Source organism: Odontomachus brunneus, unplaced genomic scaffold, assembly GCF_010583005.1.
Source record: "Odontomachus brunneus isolate Ranch 3 - 2012 unplaced genomic scaffold, Obru_v1 Obru_scaffold_100, whole genome shotgun sequence".
NCBI lineage: Eukaryota > Metazoa > Arthropoda > Insecta > Hymenoptera > Formicidae > Odontomachus > Odontomachus brunneus.
The window spans coordinates 1,179,092-1,196,886 of NW_022639550.1; the positions used below are offsets into that span (position 1 = coordinate 1,179,092).

The window sequence follows — 17,795 nt, forward strand, 5'->3', positions numbered from 1 at the left end:
CGATTAATTAATGGGTGATAATAATAATATCTGATCGATAACCGTATAATAATATCCGATAGTATCAATTAATTACACACGACAGCAAGAGGAGGTAAGGAAATCGTCGTAACGGCACGCTCGAGTTGCTTCCCAATATGCAATAAAAATAATTAAATGACAACCGAATAAAGAAGTAATCATACTCGTATAATAAATGGATAATGATAATATTTGATCGACGATTGAGGAACTCGATCGCATCAAAGCGATACACTACAACTCGATCGGACCGTTGCTGAATTAGTCGCACATACTCGTCGTTTATCCGAAAGGCCGACATTTCCTCGAAGACGCAGTTCGCGATATTTCATACGCAATTCGCAACTTGGAGTGTACTCCTTAAAAGAGACGGTATTTTTCGTGAGACCTCCGTTAGATCACCGCGGTCGGGAGTGAATTCCAGGCAACGTGGGACGCGAAGACTACTGCAGTGTCAGATGCAGCGACAGGATGGCTAGTGAACCTTGGACACCGTGGGACGACGCGCAATGGTGAGCGCTCATTTTAGACGCTCATATAGTAGACACAAAGCGTCACTTTACGTAGATTGCATGCATGTAGACGTAAATAGCATTGAGTCCGACGGGAAGTAAAGTAAGAATTGGAATTTTTCAATTCGTCGGAGTTACGTAAGAATGATCCAACCAAAGAATTTAGCTCTGAGATTTTCGCAATAGTTCAACGAGTTAAGCATTTCCATTTCTTTAAGAGTACTGACTAGCTCAATCCTTAGAAAAATATGCACAAAGATTATATATAGCGACGTCAGCGACGTCAAAAAGACGCGACTGGTAAAAAATAGAAAAACTGTTTTTTAATTCATTTTAAGCATCTATAAAGCTTGAATTTTTTTTGTTTGGTTTAAAAAGATATGAATGGAGTTCCATTGATAAAAGCTTATAATTTTTAAAATTGGATCATTCTTACATAACAATGGCCAATTTCGACTCGGCAGGCTTCCTTCACGTCAGATTGCTTCTTGATGATATATTAAACTGATATATCTTGTCATATTTATATATTCTCCATATGTTATATATGTTTTTTTATACTCTATATATGTTTTATATATACCCTATGTATGCTCTATTTATACTATTTGATTAATATACTTTATGTCTTGTTATGTCGTATTATATATAATCTATTTTTTAAACCAACGTTAAGTATGCTTATTTCGTTCTGCATCGTCTCCTGGATGACAATGTATGTTTGTGTCATTCCACTCCCTCAGCAGTATGCCCAGACCTATACAGCACAGATCTTGCAACAATATTGCTGCAACGTTGCAGCAATGTTAAAAGTTGCAGCAGTGTTGCCGCGCAATGTTGCTGCAAGATCTGTGCTATATGGGGAGTGTTGTAAATAATTTTCAAATATCCCAAAGTCGCGTTCTTAACGTTGGATCTACGTTGGGTGGGACTCAATTGATCACGATACGAACACAGTTTGTAATGATTGGTTCGACCTAGTAATTCACTAGATAATTCTTTGCATCATTTGGTTGTGTCCAATCGTACCGTAGTCAATCGGGACGCTCCCGATCCACTATATCTCATCATGTCTCACCAGATTTTCCCGCTAAATTATTAAACGGAGATGTGAACCGATGTGTTTGGTCTGCGGTATTATTCGTATTATTATAAATTACCAATAAGATGATTTATGGGGCAGATAGTGCCCTTTGAGTCATCTTAATATCTTCAGTGACTGCCAAGAAATGTGCGAAAAATGCTATCGGTAGTAACATGACTGTCAGCGACGTCTAAAAGTACGTACGCTTCCACGGCTTATTTCACGAACCTTTATTAATAGTATTATTATAGTATTAGTATTATTGGTATTATTGTAAACTCTGAATTCCAACAGGATATATTGTGGAGTAGTTTTCTTTGAATCACATCGATATCTTTTGTGGCTGCCGAGAAATAAGCAAAAAATATGAGCGGCATGTTTAAACTGCCGTATTTATTTATTGTTTCATATTGTCCAGTTTCCTTCAAATCCTTTTTCCTTACAAATTTGGGCAGAACGTAGCGTGAGAAAGACAAAACTGATGAGAGATGATCTAGCTTTGCGATAAGTTCGCCACTAGCTCGCTTCGTGCCTACGTCTCGCTCATCAGTAGTGAGACGAGAACAGAGCGATTGGACGTTTGTCCTTTTCTAACTTATTATCATTGTATGAAAGTAGCTCTGCGAAAGTGCGCCTAACGGACGTAGTTAGGCGCATTTTTGTTACATGGCGTATCTAAAATGCGCCTAGTAAAGTCACTAGATAATATAAAGGGTGTTTACGACATAGTTAGGTTAGTTCCACTAGGGTCGAAAATTATGATAGGCACGACCATCTAGTACTTTTGTAGTTTATGACAACTTCTTCTAACTCAATGCCTTACCATAGGAACAAGCTGGAGTAAGAGGGAGCGGTGCACTTGGACGGGTGTATATCAGTTGGACACGGGGCAATTGGACTGTGTCCAACTGATATACACCCGGAGTAAGAAGTAAAGAACGCATATTCGACATCAGGTAATAATTTCGTAAAATCTCACGATTATATCTACATTTTTTAACGTGTAATAAGATTATTTGTATTTTATTAAAATCATACTTATTATTATAAACTATCATGTGAGAAATCTGAAGTGTAAAATATAATCCTAATTTAAAATAATATGTATCCTAATTTATTTACAAGAATTCTGTTTATACTATTCATAAATGTGACGGAAGTTACAATTAAACTTACGAGTTTAAAATAACGGTTTGAAAATTATTAATTAATATTAATATTAATATTAATATTAATTAATAATTTTCAAACTGTTATTTTAAACTGGTAAGTCACAATAATATTGCAATATCTTAATAATATTACATAATTTCATTTAGTGAAAAATGAAGTATTATTTTGTCTAAATAACAAAAAAAACTGGCATTTCATATTTTATGTCGTTTTATTTATTCGTGAGATTCGCGTGGATTCTCGATTCCATGTCAGATCGTCACCCATCTTTAGATAATTATATTGTTGAATGCTCAACGATCGTACGGGAACTGATGATGCCAATACGCTGTAACAATACTTGGTGGATTGTATTTACAATATACTCTTATAGCGTTTAAAAATGTAATGACATATTTGTCGGTAAATGTTTCAAAGGACGTAACAACAATCACAATGTTGTATAACTAATTAAATTTAAACATACAACGTGCTCGCAAAAGAGAGAGAATATTTCTTCTTTCTCTCTTTTTTTGTATCTACCACGATATCGTTACAGCGCATTGGCATTACTAGTTCCAGTACGATCGTTGAAGTTAGGTATTGAACAGCGCATGGTCATCTAAAAATGGGTGACCGTGTGACACGAGATCGAATCCCACGCGAATCTCACGAATAAATGAAACGACACAAAATATGAAATGCCAGTTTTTTTTTATTATTTAGACAAAATAATACTTCATTATACTTTTCTCAATCTATTTTAATTAATAATGATTTTTCACTGAATTTTTCTATATTTTTAATGAAATATTATCGAAATATTAATGAAATTATAATGAAATTTTAATGAAATTGGGTCAAAATTGTGAATGCACTTTTCAAGAGCATTTCAGCAAAAGTTCATTATATTTTCAATGGATTATTTCCATCAGATATCACATAAATATTTCATTTGAGATCTTACATGCGAAATTTTGCGGAAACTTCGACTGAGAATTCAATTGAGAATTCAACTGAGAATTCAATTAGAAATTCAATTGTGATCTCAATAGAAATTTTTCAGTAAGGTGTACATTTTTTGCACTAGTACGGTCAAGTCAACTAAAAAGAACAAACCATATAACGTGCCACCTATTTAATAAAAATATTTAATAAAAAAACGCAGTTTAACTTTATTATGCGTTGCCAACAATGGAAAGCTGCTTCTTCTGCTCAATGCAACTATTATATTACATTCCACCGTAACGTTGCTATAATGTTTTATTGTAACGTTTCTAATGGCGGACATTTCAACATTGCTGCAACCTTGCGGCAACGTTGCATCAACGTTTCGCAACATATATGGAATGTTACAATGTTTCCGTGTAATATCTATGCAATGTTCCTGCAACCTTTCTGTGCTATATGGGTTATCAAACAGACTGTATATATGTATATATCAGTGCGACGTGACGCATTTGCATATGATCATAAGATGACGGTTGCGATAGCGATCTCTTCAATTGGGATAAAAATAAGATCGACTAATGAAACATAATAGCTGCGTTCGGCATTGTAAATCGAAAACGTCAGATTGCTTTTTCATCTCGAAGATTTATAGAAATAAAAAAGATCTCGTATCTCTCTCACTTTTGTGCATTTTCGAGGTAAAAGAGCAATCCTACGTCTTCGATTTACAATGCTGAACGCAGCTATTCTGTACATTTTGTTTCGTTATTTGCTTGGCTGTTATTTGAGCATAGGGAAATTTAGCGCAGCATCTAGTGAGCGCGCCTCGTGAAAACTAACCGTTTTGCCGAAGAAACACGCCTTGTTACCTGTCTTACTCGACAAACGCCGTTTGTATTGGGATCCATTCTTGTCGTAGGGATTTTATCGTAGTACGATGCAAACCCTGTGACGCGGCAGTGTCGATACGACCGTGCTGGTCGCAGGTCGCATGTGTGATAGCGTGTCGCCGACTAAGTCGAGCGACGTGATGCGAGCAGCAAGTGGCTTTCTCGTTGGCTAAAAAATCTTGCAGGTGCGCGCATCGTCGATAATCATGGAAGAGGTTTTTCAGAACGGCAACTATCAGAGGGAGGCTAACGCCAATATGACCGCCGTCGAGACGCGGAAAGAGGTAAAGGAGCTCGATGTTTCATCTTGCAAATCGATACGTTTCGTTCTCTCTTGTTCGTGGTCTGCGGTTCGAGGTCGCCGGAGCTAGCGTGACGCCGTAATAATAGTTTGTTAGTCGAAAACCAGCTTTTGAAAAACCAAGTGACACGCGCGAGTGACGCTTTGGGGATCGGAATGCGGTAGATTAATCGTTATAATTAAAACTAAGTCGCGAGCGGGCGAATGTGTGTGTCGCGCAGCGATTATTGGAATACCGCGCAGCGTCTCTCAAACGCGGAAGGTGTCACTGACTTGAGTCTCACTAGCTTACACATCTGTGTCATTCTTGCTGGCGGGGACAGCTGTCGCGTGTATCGTTGTTTGTATACGATGGTTCGTGCCGGCGATATACTCTGTGAGTGACGAAGAAATATTAATCAAGCGACGGCGTGTCTTTCAAATCTGAGAAATTGGATTTTGGAGATTGGGGCTTAATCGCGATATATTTCAGGATTGCCTGCTCGATCACATGGAGATTTCGATAGTCGAAGCTGAGAAAAGAGCAAATAAAGCGCTTAATCTAAGAGAATTCTACACGGTATACCTCATTGAAACTAAGTGAGTGACAAGATATTAATTAAATACGGGGCACAAACTATTCACCGCGATGATGTAGACACGAGTAATTTAAGTGAAACTCACAATAGAATAAAAAATCATACATAAATAAAATGTTTACAAACTTTCTCTTTCTCTCGTCTCTATTATCTTTTCTTTCTTTTTCTTCTTTTTGTTTTCTCCTCATTATAGAGTCACTGATGCAGATTTCAAAAACGCGCTAACTAGAATAAGTTCATTATGGCGACGATATACCGAGTTCGAATTACTTCGTGCGTATTTGGAGATCTCTTATCCTTATATCGTACTACCGCCGCTACCAGAGAAGAAAGTTCTCTATGCATGGCAAAAAGTAACAACCGATACGTTCGATCCAGACTTTGTTGATCGCAGAAGAGCTGGTCTCGAGGTATGTCTTCGGTGTGCAATTATAGACGTAATATGCATTATACGATCAACAGCAAAGGTTGTAAGAATATTCTTCTGCAGAATTTTCTTATTAGAGTGGCATCGCACCCCATACTGTCGCGCGATCAACACTTTATGGGATTTCTTCAGCAGAAGGACGGTTGGAGAGAGAGTGTGAAAGAAACGGGGTATCTGCAGATTGCAGAATCGAAACTGAAAGCGCTTAGTGTAGCGGTACGACTAAGAAAGCCGGACAAACGTTTCGAGACTATAAAGAATTATGGAATTGAGCTTCAGGTACGGTAAGATTTATAACGGATGAGCACGGCGCTGCGAAAACGACACGCAACTCGAGTTTGTACGATCATTAAGCGAGTAATGTCAGCCTACCTGCCGACATAATCTCTTCTCTGATTACAAGCACCCAATATTATTGGCGCGGTTGTTTTGCAGAATAATTTATGCAATCTGCTGCGAGTGCGCGCGCGTCTCGTCGAGAAGCAACACAGTCTGTACAAGTTACACGCGAATTATGGTCGCGTCTTTAGCGAATGGAGTGCCATAGAGAGAGAAATGGGCGATGGATTGCAGGTATCTTTGCTGTACAAATAGCGGCATATCGATTGGCGAAAGCACCAAAATTCTCTCCATTAATATCGAACCTGGTGTAGGGAGTATAACACACGACTTGATAAAAAAAAAGAGAGAGAGAGAGAAAAGTGAAAAAGAAAAAGAATAAAAACAAAACGCAGCCTAAGTATAAAGATTGCAATTACAGCCTGTTTTCTTAGAAATCGGGACACTACTTGGACTCATTAGCGGCAACGATAGATACTACCCTTGAGGAGGAAGAGCTTATAGCCGATCAGCTGAAGGAGTGGTTGTTCGGTGCGTCTGCCTTGCAAGCTGTGGTTAAACGTAGAGAAGCTCTGCAATTGGCCAAGGACGAAGCCCATGATGCTTTAACTACCGCGTTTGATCAGAAAGATAAGGTCATGCAAGGTATCGCATCTTAAATAACTTACAATACGTGGAAATGATTGTAAGCAAAATATCTCGAGTATCCTGTGTTTTCAAGGTAAAGCCGGTCTGATGTCGCGTTTATTCGGCTCCGTGGATACCGAGGAAGTTCGCGAGCTGAAGATTCTACAATTGGAACAGCGAATCGCCCAGCACGACGAGACAGTGAAACAAGTCGACGAAGACTTGAAGTAAGTCCATCCCACTTGATATTCCTAATTGACTAGTCGACACTAACTATAATTTATCATTCGATGAATTGTTCATGCAGATCTTTCTCAATCAAAGCCATGATGGATATCGAAAGATTTCAGCACCAAAAGGTTGTCGACTTGAAGGAGACTTTGGCCGCTTATTGCGTATTGCAGTTTAAACTGGCTAGAAAGGTCGGTATTATTTTAATTCATACACCTGTATAACTTACAATATGGCCTGTAACAATACAATATGGCGGTGATCGATCCCGCATTATTTTTTTTTTTGCAACAGGGTCTCCAAGCATGGCAGCACGTCAAGAATTGTCTCGAGAGTATGCCGTAAAAAATCTCGTTGCGCTTGGCAAGAGCAGACTGTCACAGAACAATAATTGTTTCCGCATTTATCTCTTTCTCTCTCTCTCTCTCTCTTTCTCTCGCTCTCTCTTGCGGATTATACATTCCTGCATTTGTAAGTTTATGCCGTACGCTTACTATCATATTGATGTACATGATTGTTATTATTATTATTATTTAATGTCAGATCTCTCTCTATATATATATATATATATATATATATATATATATATATATATATATATATATATATATATATGTATGTGTGTATGTGTGTCCACACACACACACACACACACACACATGTATGCAATATTCATGTTGGATATATAAAAATATGTCAAGACGCATTATTTAAATATTTATATATGTATTTACTATGCACCGCGCTCTTTACGCGGGCACGTCTAGATGAATTACAATCAATGCGCGAGAGACCATACTTTATAATCGTACACAAATCGGGGCGCGATATGTGAATTACATATTCAGTATGATTTGTAAAATATATGCAAACGACGATAGAGAGACTTTGAGACCTTGTTACTTTTTTTCATATACTATTTTTCCTCTATCGTTGAATAGGCACTTTGATAAACGTCTTTTTTGTTGATGAATATCGACTGAAACTTGATTTCTTCGCGTAGAGAATTATATTTACCTTTTGCAATATGCAGCAGATGCATCTGGTACTCATCAATGTGGACGATTGTATGATGGTCGCTCTTGTTATTTATTTCACATATTTCTATGCGGTAGTTATTTTTCATATTATTACCACACCAAAAAAAAAAGTTGTTGGCCCTTAGTATACATAAACTTTTTCGCAACTTATTCGACGCTTTCGTTATTTGATATATAATTGGATGAATTGAAATCTTTCATCTTGAATTTCATTTCTTCGGATATCCTAATTGAATCTCTAATAAAATAGAAAATAATTATATCACTATGTCTCCATACAATGTCGATCTTATTAATATTCTCCACTCATTTCTTTTATCGGTTTATATATTTTGTATTTATTTTCCGTAAGTCATTTTATATTATGTATTGTACATCTTTATATACTATGTCCGACATTGTTACATAAACAAATAAATATATGTATGATTCTCTGATCTATGATTGTATTTCTTTATCGATAGTTTTACAGTGCTTGACTTTTATTCGTCTTTTCTAGTCGCGAAGAGATTACACGCTACAGTAATCTTTGCAAATAACGGTACGTTGTTGAAAATATTCGGAGAAATAGCTTACAATCAACTCCACTGCGAATTATGACTTATGATGACTAAAAATATATTTGACATAAACTTAATACGCTTATAACCTCATGCATACGTATATTTTGTCAGTCTATTTTTATTACTTGATCGTTCAGTTGCAACGATGCGTCGTCTGTCCCAGAAATATCCCGCAAAGATGAAACGCATTGCGGAGTCTATTTTCAGACGATTTTTTCGAAACTTCGACTTTCGGAGAATTATTTGTCATCAACACATACTTCTGCTCAACTGTCAAAGTATTAAAGAAATTTAACTTGAGTTATATGATTTTGCAAGAATTGCCGAAATAATTATCAAAGACAAAAATATTGTCCTATTTATGAAGCACACTATTTATGAATTATAAAGCGCATGCGCACGCGTACACATATGGTACATATAAATATTATATCATTCCTTTTTTTTATCAAATGGAAAAGTTCGCGGCTGATTTTGAGAGAAAAAGAAAATAAAGGATCGAATGAATTCATGATTACAGACATATCTCGTGTGTAATTATCAAAAATATTAAACAATAACAACGACAGCAATATCGAGTAAGATACGTGGATGAAAATAAATAGTGAGTATTTTACAGAATTGACGATTCTAAATAATATTACATTGTTCAAATCAAAAAAAGGAAGAAAGAAGGGAGGAAAGGAAGGAGGAAGCGAGCGAATGAGAGAAAGAGAGAGAGAAATTTGTGAGAGGAGTCGTTGTAGCGACGTTATATTGTATACTTTACAACATTTTACGTTCTCTGAAACAAAATATCGCATGACATTTCGTGCAAGTTGTTGCACGAGATATCAAAAGCATGCACACGCAGTACGTTTTTCTCGAGTAAGCATCCATTTAATCGTCGTTCATCGTGTGAAATTTTGTTACTCGAAATAATCCACATTATAATCACCTTATAGCTTATTTTCAATGCGTGTATTACACATACGTACATGTCATTCATTTTAATCAGTTTAATTGTTAAAGCTTCGCTTGACGGTGTGTCAAGCGTTATTATCTTGTGATAATTATCTTATGATAATTATGTATATGTACGTATCTCGCAAATATTTACGGACTCAATAAAAGCATTTGGCACTTTGACATTTTCCGAGTGAAACACTACTCGAGGGAATGAAACGTTTCATTACAAAGCGATTTCTATTTCCCAAAAAGGAAATAAAAGGACAAACAGAGAGATGAAGTAAAAATACACAGCAAAATATAAGAGGAAATATTAAGAGCATTTCTGCTCTCGATTTCACATTGTTTCTGCGAATATCTTCTTTATATATATATATATATATATATATATATATATATATATATATATATATATTCTTTAGATACTCTTAAAGACTGAGTTCTTTAATATTAGGAATATAAAAACTCGTAAAAGGATGACTCGCGCGAAATGTTTATGTTATTTAGTACGAATCGAATAGGAAATATAAAAGAAAATCTCTCTCAGTGATCAATGAGTGTATATTCGAGGAAACTGTATTGCGGGATGCTTTATGAGACAAATCGTGATATACTGTTCAATTTGTAAAGTCGTTAGACTATTTCTGACATGCGTTTGATCTTTCGACGTTCCGTTCTCTTTCGAGTTTGATCGATTTCGCCTAGTGCATTTGAAGCGCACGGCAGTCATCAGTGAGAAACTTCGAGTATTCGCTCTGGTCTAACCGACAGCGGATCGATTTGACAGATTCTCGTTTCTTCTGTTTCTTGGACATGCTGAAAATTCCTCTAATATTAATTTCTCTACGAGCCTCGCGAGTCGAATTATCGCCTGTTATTCAGTCTTCTTTGAGATTTCTTCTTCTCTTCGACGGATATATCCCTTAGCGGTATATACATGGTACACATTGCTCTTTCTCTTTCTGTGTCCCTTCTCTTAGATATCCAGTCTCAAACTTTCAACAATCACCGACATCGTCGTGTCGGCAGACGTCGGAATCCACCCCCAGTCCCTTTGACTCTCCAAGACTCCTTCAAACTACGTTCGTCAGTCATGTGATGTTCGTAGGTCTTCAATCAGGCGACAATCGTTAGTCTTATCGTCGACAGAAGACGCGGGTCTTCTCCAAGATCTCACACGGCCGCGTCTCATACGGGTCGGTGATCGTCGCACATGTTCCACATCGTCATGGGCAGTTCCTCACGACGACTGGCGGACTGGTCGAGCGCACGATCTTCGGCTATCGCTAGCCTGCCGGGGAACTGGAGTACTTTTAGTCCCGGCAGCCATTTGAGTAGCCTCCACCATTTCTTGTTGGAACTGTCGGTATTGGACGCGGCGGTCTTGTACCTTGCGCTCGTTGTCGGCTTCGGAGCAACGGAGTCCTGATTCCTGCGGATCGATCGACCCTTACCGCCAATCTCCTGTAGCTTACGATGTCCGTTGCTAGGAGCGCCGGACTCTAGCTGCTCATCTTTTTCAGCTTGCTTCTGGCTCGCGGCCTCATGGCCGGAATTCCCTGAACCGTCCATACTGTCCACCATCATGCCGGATCCCCGGCTGATTTCCGCTGTCCTCGAATTGTAAGCGCCGATTGTGCGTTGCTGGGATCGGGACAGACTGGAGTAGGATCGTTGCTCGTGACGCGTTGGCAATCCGGGGAAGTTGCAGCTTCCGGACAATGTTTCCTGGAACATGTCAAGTCGAGCGTTACTCATCAGAACTACTCGAGATTATTTTGTGTCGCTCACCATGAACGCCATACGAAATTTGTTCGACATGATGTTGTAAAGAATCGGATTGATCGTTGTGGACACGTAATAGAGAATACCCGACACATAGGTCATCAGGAGGTAAAGGAATTCCATCCACGGACCGTTCGACGTCAGGTGATCCTCCGTATTGGTCCCGTATATCGCGACCAATCGTTGCACGTGAAACGGCGCCCAACAGATAAAGAACGCTATAACGACCGCGACTGCAACAATTTGTAAATACTCGTTAATATTTTCTGTCTCTACGATTCGCGTCAGGTGGTCGCCCGGTTTAATGATCCTCAATCATGCCTCATGCTCCCTCTCGTTGTTTTTTTTTTTAATGAATTATTATTATTAATCGGAACCGATCATACATAAACATCGCTAATGCGCTCATGATTCTCAGTGATTTCAGAAATGCCCATGAGTGACGTCAACGAGAGCAAAGATTAATAGCACAACGAATCAAATGTCACGGTCGGAAGTTTAGCTGTGATCTACTAGGTTACTGTATCTGTAATTAGGTTGAGACTTCCATTAGCTCTATGCGAACGATAGATATCGATGTTGCGACTGAATGCGAGCATGGAATTAATCATGTACACTGAAAGAAAAATATAATGATTTAAAAAAAATATTATTTGAATTAAAACTTATTACTTATTACTTATTTCAATATCTTTTAATATTTAATTTAAAAAAATTTTAGGTTTTAATTTCAAGAAATCTTTTTTAAATCAAAATATTGTAATTTTAATAATAATAAATAATTTCTTTAAAAAATAAAATATTTTTTTAAGCAAGACAAGTATTTTTTTGAAAGAAAAAAATTATTTTCTTATCTCAAATAACAAGTATTTTAGACTAATAATATACTCAAGATAGCACAATGAATTCTTTAAGTATATGCCCTAAGGTATATGTTTGCTGATTTTACTTGAAAAAATTTTAGATTACTTGATTCCAACGTTACATCACATTTAAAAATTTTCACTGGCACTGGTGGGTCTAGAACTTGGACCTTTGGAGGCATCTCTGGATTATGAGTCTGTTGCTTTAGACACTGCGACACTTCTTTGATCGATATAAAAGTCTTATATTTTGTCTATATGTGTTATAATTAACATAGTAATATAAGTTTTTGATAATACGATTTAACACTCTATAATATGATTTAATACTCTCAATATGCAATAAAAATGCACACTTTATTAATATGATTTAACACTCTATACCTTTCCTTAGCCAAATGAATGCCGTAACTTTCGTGCCGGCTCCGCGCCGCGTCTGTATGTGTGAAGTTGTGTTTGTGTTACTTTGCCATGTCACTTCTACATATACTTATACGTTGCATTTTGTTATATATATGTGAATAAGTCTAAACGTTTGCAACAAAATTATACAACCAAAATACAATAAATACAACCAAAATAAAATAGAGATAAAAGTTTCAAAAAGTTGTAATCTGTAATTGTTTGAAATATTGAAAATCGCTAGCACGAAGGATAAATCCGACAACAACGTTCCTACGCGGACGCGCATGTGTTTGCCGCGCTAACCATCTCGTGTGAGCAATGCTCACACAATCAGATTTGTCGAAGCGAGTTCTTTTAAAATGTATTATTAAAAATTTGGTCAATGCAGTCAAAAAATATTTGACGGCAATGTAATCTAGAAGGTTGTACATGAAAAGTCACGAAGTTCTAAGGCAAAATTCTATGCCATTTTTATACAGTTTTTAAATGAAAAATTTTGTTAGCCCCGCGCTCATACGACAGTTACGGAGTTAATAAAATGACTTAATTTTAATATTCTTTCATACGATAATATTCTTTCATTTTTACTTATTTTTCTAAAGAAAAATTTCGTAATATAAAAAATATATATTTTTTTTATAACAAATTTGCTGAAAACATCTTTTTTATATTGTAACTGTACTTTGAACGATATATTTTTTATTATTAATAAACAATTCCTTATATTGTAACTGTTCTTTTAATAATATGTTTATATTATTAATAATCAATATCAACCAATTCATACATTATATGTAAACAAGCAAATTTATTTCAAATTAAAAAGAAATTTCATTGTTTTCAGTTGTTTATTTAAAGACAATCGGTTTATTAAATTGTAATATATATCTTTTTTATTTTTAAGCGCATATTTCATTGGTTTAAAAAACTTTATATTTAATTTCAGGTAAGTCATTGTTATTTGATTAAATTCGTAAATTATTTTATATTAAAAAATATTTTTTTAAACGAAATAAAGTTATTTCGATCAGCAAATTTGATATAAAAAAAAATATATTTTTTTTATTTTATAAAATTTTTCTGTCAATGTAGATTTCAGAGTAAGTCATGACGTTGAACTTCCGTTCGACTGTGTTGTTATTAATGCTTGTCACTCACAGCGTAGCCAATGCATTTCTTCTTCCATCGTGTTAATGGCGCTCGCGCAATTTAATGTCTAATCGCTGTTTCCGCGTGAACGATATTGTGCTAAATTGTTTCTTAATCACGGTCTCTCCAACGAACATTAATTTAATGAGTTGTTCAATCGAGGCTCAGTATCTTCGCGATATGGTATTTCTACTTTGCCGTTCATTGCTGTCGTTTGTGTGTGTATGTGTATATACCTGTATTACGTCTGAATGTTATTCTGAACATCTTACTCTGTCATAACAACTGTTGTACCTTCCTTCTCTTTTTATTATTATTTATTACATCGCGGATTGCGCAAGTTTTTTCGCATGTGCGTGCTCATTTGATTTTTAAACGTGGTACGTCTTCGATTGTGATGAATATTGTGTATGCATATATAAATATGTATATATATTCATACTTACAATTAACGCGTCGTCATTCTAAAGTCGTGCCGTCTTATGTATTTCTACAAAGAATTATCGTAACGGCGACACGCAGCCGTTTTAGCGGTTTCAGTTCGATCGCAGTTTCTCTTGAAGGATACACATATTCAAAGATCGCATCACTAATCGTTTACGCGAAATAACCGTATGTTCCGTTTCGCGTAATGCCATTCGGCCGCAATTGCGCCGGAGTTTCTTATTAATCGGCTTGTGCTAATTCTCAATATCTCTCTTGTCCTGTCGCTCTCTCTCTCTCTCACACACACATACACACACACACACACACACACACACAACTTCCGAAAGATACTCGCTCATTAAATAACTGTGTGTAGCCGTTTTATCGAAATTCATTAGATCCAGAATATGTCATTATACGATTATATGATACGATGGAATATTCCGTTGTGCCGATATAATATTTATGATTAGTCAAAATGAAATTTCATCGTGACTCGCGCGTATTGTTAAATAACAAACGATTGTTAGTAATTTCAGGGCGGAAAATGTAGAAATGAAATGCCTGAATATTTCTCAGAGTTTTCCATTCGTGCGCGTATTTTTCTTTGCCGACTATATTTGGAACTTTGAACTTCTTCATTAGCATGTCAATAAGAATCTCTGTATAATGCAGTTGAGATAATGCAGAGCAGCTCCGAGCAATGCTTGTACGTAATTATCTCTCTTGGACGTTATTATATCCCATCTATCTACTGTCCACTTAATGTCAATTATTTCGTACAAGTATCGTCACACACCACTACACATAATTGCAACATTATGCAACTTTGCGATACAAGGAATCACGATTGCTTTCGCGCGCTTTATTTCTGCACATAGTTGTGGATAATTATTGCTTAAAAATAAAAGTAATTTTGCGCAAAAAAAATCACGCGTTTAATTCCAACAGGCCATATTGAACAAATGTATTTTGGTGTAACGTGATACGCTGTTAATTAATGTTCATACTATTGCACTTGTTCAGTTTCGTCGACAGTTAATGCTCTTCCATCAGGAGAGCAGAAAAAGCATTGTGGCCGTGCGTTACGAATATTGCGTTTCGTTTGCTTTATAATTGATGCATGCTAACTGCTTTTGGTCAATGTGTTCGCGGCATTGAAAATTCCATCGTTTAATGTTTCGTTATGCGTCAACAACCGAAAATTCGACACTTTTGGCCGGTAACAAATGCAGTTATCAAATAAGTCGATTTGTTGAATTCATGTACATGAAATTTACACGCACGCGTCGTCGTTATGGTATAAATATAATTGAGCTAGCAAGTCGGGCAGAGCCTATCGATAATGCTTATTTTGCATATTATTTGCTTAAACTGAAAAAAGCAATTTTATTTTTTACACGCGTGTAAAAATTTCTGTTTCCACGCTCTTAAATTGTTATTCTCCAATATAAACACATACATGAGGATTTGTTATTATCTATTATTCGAAATAGTTTAGAATTATTTCCAAAGTTTGGTCCTTATCTATAATAACTATTAATTACTATTGCAAGACGCAATAGATTCAGCGATTTTTTCAACATTTTTTTAAAGAAATAATATTTAAGGGAGATTTGCCCTGAAATTGTACCGGCTTCCTTGCTAAAAATTGTACCTTATCAATTTATTTATTATTATTGAATATGAACAATATTTAACGGTGAAAAAATGAGAAATATATAAGCAATGAGAATATGAGCAAAAATTTTTCAAATTACATCTTATTTTGTGCGTGCTACAAGCATAAAAATATATCAGATTAATCAAGTGCAATTTCGGCAACTCTTCCCTATTTAATATGTCGACCATAGAACTTGTTCTCCAATGATAATCGTGTCGCCTTATCAAAAGTGTGTATAAGTTTAACGTCTCTCTTCATTTTTATTACGAGATCAGATGTATTTGGAAATATGTGTATTATTAATTTTCGACACGTATGTGCTTGTGTCAACAGGAAATCTCTCTTGGTAGCAAGATAAGAACATTCGTCTTTTATCACGTGCAAACGTTTCGTCGCACGACAAATAATAAGAAAATACTGTCAGGAAAAATCCATAGGTCAGAAGAGACTCCCATGGAAAGCTTTAAACGTAATGGAGTAAAACACGTCAAAGCGGTATTTACTCCTTTCCTTTTTCTTTTACACCCCGTTTCTCACCTAACCCGAGGCTTCGTCGATTATGCGACTCTCGCGAAAATACTGGTAAAAGGTGTAGAAACGAAGCGATCTTATTTGCGTCATTGAGACTTCGCTGCGATTATCGCGGTTCAAAGCAACATTGCACAGAACATTTACACGATTCCGAACGTAATTTCGATCGTCATTGTGATCTCGAGTATTGTGCTTTTGGGACCAATGACGCGGAGGCATACACGCATGAGCCGATCAGCATCAGATATCGAACATAATACCATTAGCCAACCGAATAACCGTCGAAAATTCGCGTGTTACGTCAATTCAGCGTTTGCATTACAACAAGATTTGCATTACAACCAAATTTACATCACATTACAACACATATTATTCGAAGCGATACGGCACGCTAATAATGTCATCTTTCTACACTTAAACCACTTCTCTTCTACGGAGAGTATCAGAGCTGTGTGTTTGACATATTATTATGTGGAAATATCTTTGCCGAAATGAAAAAAGATCTCCGAATTTGACGCGATGCGATAGCGCAGGAGAAGCCATCGCTCGAGTCACTAAAGGTTAATATATCCCACGACTCTAAGCGTGAAATATATCACGAAGAAATCGACGGTACATTTTCCCTTTTCCAATTTCTACAGCCATCGATAATTTTTTTTCGCGATTCATCTTTTTCACTTTTATCGATCAACTAACGAAACGACCATTCGTGCGCTCTTCTTTCAACGACACAATTTCACGATTAGCAGCGCGTAAACAAGGGTGACGTTGAATATTCAAAGCTGCGTAAATTATCCGGCGACATTGGAAAAGTTTTCCGTACTTTGCGGTTGCCAGTTATTGTCCGCATTACTAATCGCGATCAATTTTCCGACGAAATTTCGTTTACGTCGTAATGAAACGCGCCTATTCAATTACATATTGCGAATTGTGCTGCGAAAATATATGATTATCGTACGTACACGGCGAAATTCAACCCGTCTACATAAGCCAAGTGTATCACTAACAAAATTCGCTTAAGCCAACGAGTCAATTAAAAGTTTAATTAAAAGTCCGTGCTTTGCGGAATACAAGAGTCCTCGATTACGGTTATGAAACGATGTCGGATGAAAGTTGTATACGAGCTTTTGTCGAGGATTTTATCGACAAACTGTAATCATAAGTTTCATTGGGAGTTCTTCGCTACCGTAGATGGTAGACCGATACTTAATCATCTCTATCGTATGTTTGTATCTGCGATGAGAGAGAGAAAGAGAGAGAGAGAGAGAGAGAGAGAGAGAGAGAGAGAGAGAGAGAGAGAGAGAGAGAG

At 36.5% G+C, this 17,795-nt stretch overlaps 2 protein-coding genes across 2 annotated transcripts in view; one reads left to right on the forward strand and one right to left on the reverse strand.

Annotated features, from left to right (window-relative positions):
* Positions 1 to 4,659: 4,659 nt before the first annotated feature.
* LOC116848802 (sorting nexin-4-like) lies at positions 4,660 to 8,415 on the forward strand. Its single transcript, XM_032825293.1, has 9 exons — positions 4,660 to 4,894; positions 5,384 to 5,490; positions 5,683 to 5,899; positions 5,980 to 6,195; positions 6,352 to 6,489; positions 6,690 to 6,900; positions 6,977 to 7,109; positions 7,190 to 7,304; positions 7,408 to 8,415. The coding sequence occupies exons 1-9, from the start codon at positions 4,817 to 4,819 to the stop codon at positions 7,456 to 7,458; spliced, it is 1,266 nt and encodes a 421-aa protein (XP_032681184.1). The 5' UTR covers positions 4,660 to 4,816; the 3' UTR covers positions 7,459 to 8,415.
* A 1,621-nt stretch (positions 8,416 to 10,036) lies between these two features.
* LOC116848800 (pyrokinin-1 receptor-like) overlaps positions 10,037 to 17,795 on the reverse strand; it is a 10,469-nt gene continuing 2,710 nt past the window's right edge. The window contains exons 2-3 of the mRNA XM_032825291.1: positions 11,456 to 11,682; positions 10,037 to 11,392 (exon numbers count right to left, since the gene is read on the reverse strand). Of these exons, the coding sequence (XP_032681182.1) occupies positions 10,853 to 11,392; positions 11,456 to 11,682 (767 nt within the window). The 3' untranslated portion in view covers positions 10,037 to 10,852. The remainder of the gene's footprint in view (positions 11,393 to 11,455; positions 11,683 to 17,795) is intronic.

Bases quoted from the DNA above. Each gene is read 5' to 3' on its own strand.
- LOC116848802 (XM_032825293.1), top strand. From the start codon at position 4,817: ATGGAAGAGGTTTTTCAGAACGGCAACTATCAGAGGGAGGCTAACGCC. The intron at 4,895-5,383 runs GTAAAGGAGCTC...GATATATTTCAG, and splicing joins CCGTCGAGACGCGGAAAGAG to GATTGCCTGCTCGATCACAT. The intron at 7,305-7,407 runs GTCGGTATTATT...TTTTTGCAACAG, and splicing joins AGTTTAAACTGGCTAGAAAG to GGTCTCCAAGCATGGCAGCA.